A 5,632-nucleotide genomic window follows, 5' to 3' on the forward strand; every position below is an offset into this window, starting at 1 on the left:
GGGTCACTTAGTGTTTCTTCAGATTGGGATAAATATTAAAAAGGATTATTTTAATCAATGATATTTCAGACACAATTTATAATTACAATTACAAAATAAAAAATATAGCTACAGAGTTTGTTACATTACATACATCGATGTATTAACAATCCATCAACGTTGGTAACACGGTCAACATCTTGACTTTTTAAACGTGCATTATCCGTCACCACCCTTGATAACGTGCACCCCTCCACACTCAATCCATCCTTCTTCTTCTTCTTCTTCTTCTTCTTCATTTCCAATCTCACCAATTCACACACACACACACACACATTTATCGATCCGCCATGGATTTCTGGCAAAAAGCTCGCTCATTCGCCGAAGACGCCGCCAAGAAGTCACAAGAGTTAACAAAAGAAGCCGCCAAACGCTCACAGGACTTCACAATTGGATCATCCAAGCTCTCGGACATCGTGCTGGAGGCCTCCAAACGGTCCAAGGAGATCGCCGCTGAGGCGTCGAAGAAGGCGGATTTCATTAAGGTTGAGGCGTTGAAGCGTGCCGATCAGATCAAGGCGCAGATTCCCTCCACGTCTGCTGCGATCTCGCACCTCGTTGTCGATTCGTCGCCTTCGGGTTCCGAAACAGTACACGGTGGTGCGGATGAGGATCTCGAGAAGTTTGGGATTTCGGAGGAGTTGAGAGAGTTTGTCAAGGAGATTACGTTGGATACGTTTCGAGATTTTCCGTTAGAAGGTAGTTAGTTAGTTAGTTATGATGTTGGTTATAAATTTATAATGTGTGTGGAATTGAAGTTAGTGATAGGATGAGTTTGGATCAAATACAAATTAAATTAACGTGCTAAATGTGCGAAATCAAGTAGTGTAACTATATATACAACATAGTGTGTTATCGTGTAGTGTAATTACACTACAATGTAATTACATAATTACACTACTTGTATATATAGTTACACTACTTGATTTCGCACATTTAGCACGTTAATTTAATTTGTATGTTAACTTTCCCCGTGATAGGATTAGGAGGTTATGTTATGAAGAATGCTTAGTGGATAGGTTGAGATTTTAGAAACTTAAATTAGTTTTGGACTGATGGCATTGTATCTTATCTAGGGTTTTAGATCACTTTAAAGTGGTTTAGAGATGCGATTGAATTAACAGTTTGTAATGGCGCTTCAGTGCTGCCGAGATTAGAAATGTCTTAAGAATTGGGGGGAAAGTTAACATTAGCATGTGAAAGGTGAAATGATGATGTGCATGTACAGAGAATACAGAATGAATAATGATACACCGATGAGACTGGTTTTCTATTCCACTGAACTGTCCTAAATAATGCATTTACATTAAAGTATTGGGAATCACTGCGAATCTTTTAATCACTAGTTATATTGCTAAGCCTATAATATTTCTAACCTGTTGAGAATCATAGAGTTGAGCAGCTGAAAAGTGTACTAGTGTTTCTTATATACTGTGAAAGATTATTATATATGGAAGAGGCTAGGTGTTCTTCAAATTTCTTGCAGTGAAAAATATAGGAATTAGAGGGATATGCCTTACGTTCGTTTAAGGAAGTATATTAATATGTCACTACTGATAAGAACAAAAGAGTATCTTCTAGAAGATGTAAATCTTGTTATTCTTCTGGTTGTAAGATAATAGGTACATAGCAATTTGCAAGTATTTTAGAGATCTGGAAGTGAATATACAGTTTGATTAAATAATCTCTTTCCATTATAGTTGAAAGCATGTGTTTATTGCTATGCATGTGAAATTGAAGTTAATCATAGGTTTTGGAGGTTATATAGGGTTTTTGACCGGTTTAAAATCGTTTAGAGATGCAGTAGAATGAATAATTCTCTGCAGTGAGTTGTAATGGTGCTGCTAAGATTAGATATGTCTAATAATTGGGGAAAAAATTAACATGAGATTTTGAAAGGCGAAATGATGATGTACATGTACTTGGAATTCAAAATATATATTGATACACCTTTGAGACTGATTTGCAATCCCACTTCACAGTCCCAATGCATCTACTATGGAGTATTAGGAATCACAGAAAATCTCTTAATGAATAATCATGTTGCTAACGTGTAAGTATTTGAAATTGTGAGAATCATAGGATTTATCAGCTGAAAATGTGTATTAGAGTTCCACACTTTCATATGTATTTTGAAGGATTATTATGTGACTTAGTTTTTCCATCTGGAAGAGGCTGGGTTTCCCCAATTTTGTTGCAGTGAATATCCAGTGAAAAATATAGGAATCAGAGTCGCATGTCTTGTATTCGTCTAAGGTAGTGTCTAAAACGTCACATTGTCACCATTGATAAGAACACAAGTGTACTTTCTGGAAGTTGTCGATCTTGTTTCTTCTTATGCTTGCAAGTTGATAGGTAGATAGCAAGTGTTTTAGAGATTTGGAAGTGATATACGAATTGACAGAAGTATGCTTAGATGTATACATATGACAACCACACTCAGGCTTTATAATACTTTTCATGTTCACCTGTGAAGTGACTGTTTCGACCAATTTATTTGGTATTATAAGTGGAATTGTTTATGTAATGTGCAGATGACTCACAAGTGTCTGATATTCCTACAATCTCAAATGTTCGGCAAGATCTTACAAAGTGGCAAGAAACACATGCTAAACTTGTTCTCTCAACTGTAAAGGTAACTTCTTGAATCCTTCTATAAGGAGAGAAAAACATTATTCAAAGATGTGATTGAACTAGTGTCTTAGCTCATCTTTATTTTTATGTACTGAAATATTACCACCCGCCATAACCTGATAGTTTTGTCTTAACTATCTTTGCACCCTTTGCTTGTCCTTTCCATTACCTTTTGTTCCTCATAATAATGTTTTTGACACCATCTGACTCTTCATTCTTGTTAGTTAGACCTGCACAAACTTTTAATAGTTTGCTTGTAGTTCTATGATATATATCATATTCTCTTCCCACTAATACAGACTGCTCTGTGTCTGAATTTTTGCTTCTGGAATTGTAAAAAATGGCTATGACAGTTGTTTAAAATTTGTATGAAAATAGAAATAATTAGTAGTTAAAAGACTAAAGTAGCTAGACATATTCTTTAGACATTATCAGTTCACATAATTTTGCCTCTTTCCATTTAAGAATCTATTTTCCTTCTTCAGTCCTATTACAATTACTTCTCATCTTGTTATGACTTCTGCTTATTGGTGTGAAGACTTCTAATCTTGAATATAACAATAAAAATCAGTGGCCAGTTTCTTTTTGGTTAATTTTTTATTAACATAGAGAAGTAGTAACCCAATTGATTTCCAATGCTCGTTGAGCAGTCCTGTGACGCCCTGCTTGCGGTGCGCACATATAATTTATATATGTGTGAACCTCGGGTGGGCAAAAGTGAAATTGCACTAATTTTGACGTTATTTTACTAATCTCGTGAAAATAACGTTAAAAATGCCGGAAGGTTAATCATGCATCATGTGGTGGCGTTGATAGCCGAAAAACAAGGGTACATGCACCAATAGGCCGGTGTGCCGATGGTTGGGTGTTATGTGCCTTTTGTCCAAGGCTTGACGCAAAACTACTATTGAGCCGGGGGTCTCACCTGAAGCAGCCTCTCTATTTCTAAAGGGTAGAGGTAAGGCTGTTTACATCTTACCCTCCTCAGACCCTACCATAGCTTTGCTATTAGTGAGATTTACCGAGTACGATGATGAGTACGACGGCGATGGCGGCGACAGCGCCGGAAGAATTTACAATGCACTATTTTTGGTGAACTTATTAAGAACAAATAAATATATGCATTATTTATGATCTTGTCTAAGGATTCGATACTAACAGGGAGAACTAATGATTTGTCTAATATATTGCTATTGGTAAATGCAGGAAATCTCAAAGTTGAGGTACGAGTTATGCCCACGTGTCATGAGAGAAAGGAAATTTTGGAGGATTTATTTCATTTTAGTAAATAGTCACGTGACTCCGTAAGTTACTTATATATTCCATTCCTCCAATTATTCAAAATCACAATATTAAAAGTTTAGAACTCAACTAGAAAACTAGTTGCTTAGCATAATTCTTTCATTTATGTGATTAGCATTCCATTGCTGATGTGATAAAAAATACAGTTATGAAAAGCGTTACAAGGAAGAAGAGGAAAATAAAATAGTGGATGAAAAGGTGAACGAGGATGCTAAAGTGGTGCCCGCAGCTGAAAGTGTCTCTAAAACAGAAACAAGTGAAGCAAATCAGAAAACTAAAAGCACAAATACAAAGACAAGTGATGACCAGGATTTGGATGTTTTTCTGTTGGGCGATCTTGGTGACAGTGATGATGGACCAGGTATGTGTTTAGCTTATTTTTATATAACTCTTATCTAGTTTGGGGGATTTAACATGTCTATGATTTTTTTTGACTTTTCAGACGACGGAAACGATGGCTTGGACGACGATGATTTTGACAAACTATAATCCGGTAAGGAAGATATTCTCTCGGGCCCTACTTTTCATTATTTTTCTTGAAGATCATCATAGATCTAGCTTATTTTCGCTAAATCAATCACAAAAGTAGCTATTTTCTTGGGTGTGTTATATCTTATAGTAATGTCAGAATGATTTCACACATGGCCATGAAAAACTAGAATCATAATCGCGTATATACTCTATTCATGTATCAGTTTTTTAATCCAATTATAGAACTTCGCGCATCTATATGTGTAAAATCATTCTGATAACTAACATACCCACTAGAATATAGTTTTGAAATTTATGCGGTTATTGGTGATATATCGGCCATCGGTCTCCAAGCAAAATATTGGTTCAAATATCAGTCAGATTACCGGTACAGATATTTTTGGATGCTTTGGTTGATGTGGACTCGGAGGAAGATTATCGGTACCGATATTAGATCATGTTTCAAATCTTGACACTTTTGAGTCTTGACTTTTGATATTACTATTGATATTATATATGTTTACTTTTTTATACATGCATATATACAAATTCTGCATGATACTAAAATTCCCGATATCCTACCGCGATAACCAATATCTCAAATATCGGTCCTTGATCGATATTTGATTTTTTACTGCATTAACCGCATAGTTTGAAATGTTTATAATGTGGTAAATTGTTTTATTTAAGTTTAGAAAATTGAAAAATAAACCAAAATGTGTTATGTTTTGCAGAAGGGAAATTACAGATTGGTGAAATGATGTTAATGATCAGTTTTTTGAGGTAATTTTATTCCTTTTGGAGTTATGGAAAATTGTTGATTGTTTCATTTGTCTAGGATATATATACTTTCTCAGACTGCTTTCTTTTTCTATTTTTATTGTTTTATATAATGGATCGGTTTGATTGGGCGCAATTCGACGACCCAAATTATTATATGGTTAAGTTTAGGTTTTGGTAAATCCATATTAAAAATCATACTTTTGAATGAAGTAAATATAAAATTTTATTTTCTTATCATTGCCAGAGTTTATACTCATATTTTCGACTGAAATATTTTGATCTGATTCAAGTTAATACTTGATGGACCAGCCGCTAAGTAGTAAATCACGTGTCATGCGAGTAGAGGCCAAGAAATATTGTGTTATATACTTTGCAATGCTAGTTTAGGTTATTTCACATTTAG

The 5,632-nt window shown here is 34.9% G+C and overlaps 1 protein-coding gene across 1 annotated transcript; it reads left to right on the plus strand.

Moving 5' to 3' along the window:
• The first annotated feature begins 269 nt into the window (after positions 1 to 269).
• LOC143589964 (uncharacterized) lies at positions 270 to 5,408 on the plus strand. Its single transcript, XM_077070576.1, has 6 exons — positions 270 to 738; positions 2,574 to 2,674; positions 3,880 to 3,977; positions 4,122 to 4,336; positions 4,418 to 4,468; positions 5,181 to 5,408. The coding sequence occupies exons 1-5, from the start codon at positions 330 to 332 to the stop codon at positions 4,462 to 4,464; spliced, it is 870 nt and encodes a 289-aa protein (XP_076926691.1). The 5' UTR covers positions 270 to 329; the 3' UTR covers positions 4,465 to 4,468; positions 5,181 to 5,408.
• The last annotated feature ends 224 nt before the right edge of the window (positions 5,409 to 5,632 follow it).

This window comes from Bidens hawaiensis, unplaced genomic scaffold (assembly GCF_021521415.1).
Source record: "Bidens hawaiensis isolate Kalapana, Puna unplaced genomic scaffold, B.hawaiensis_p1.1 tig00038062_1, whole genome shotgun sequence".
In the NCBI taxonomy this organism is placed as follows: Eukaryota; Viridiplantae; Streptophyta; class Magnoliopsida; order Asterales; family Asteraceae; genus Bidens; species Bidens hawaiensis.

What these genes read in the sequence shown, in the direction of transcription:
- LOC143589964 (XM_077070576.1), top strand. Translation starts at nt 330, where the DNA reads ATGGATTTCTGGCAAAAAGCTCGCTCATTCGCCGAAGACGCCGCCAAG. An exon ending in TCGAGATTTTCCGTTAGAAG is followed by an intron (nt 739 to 2,573) that starts GTAGTTAGTTAG and finishes TGTAATGTGCAG; the next exon opens with ATGACTCACAAGTGTCTGAT. An exon ending in TTGTTCTCTCAACTGTAAAG is followed by an intron (nt 2,675 to 3,879) that starts GTAACTTCTTGA and finishes TGGTAAATGCAG; the next exon opens with GAAATCTCAAAGTTGAGGTA.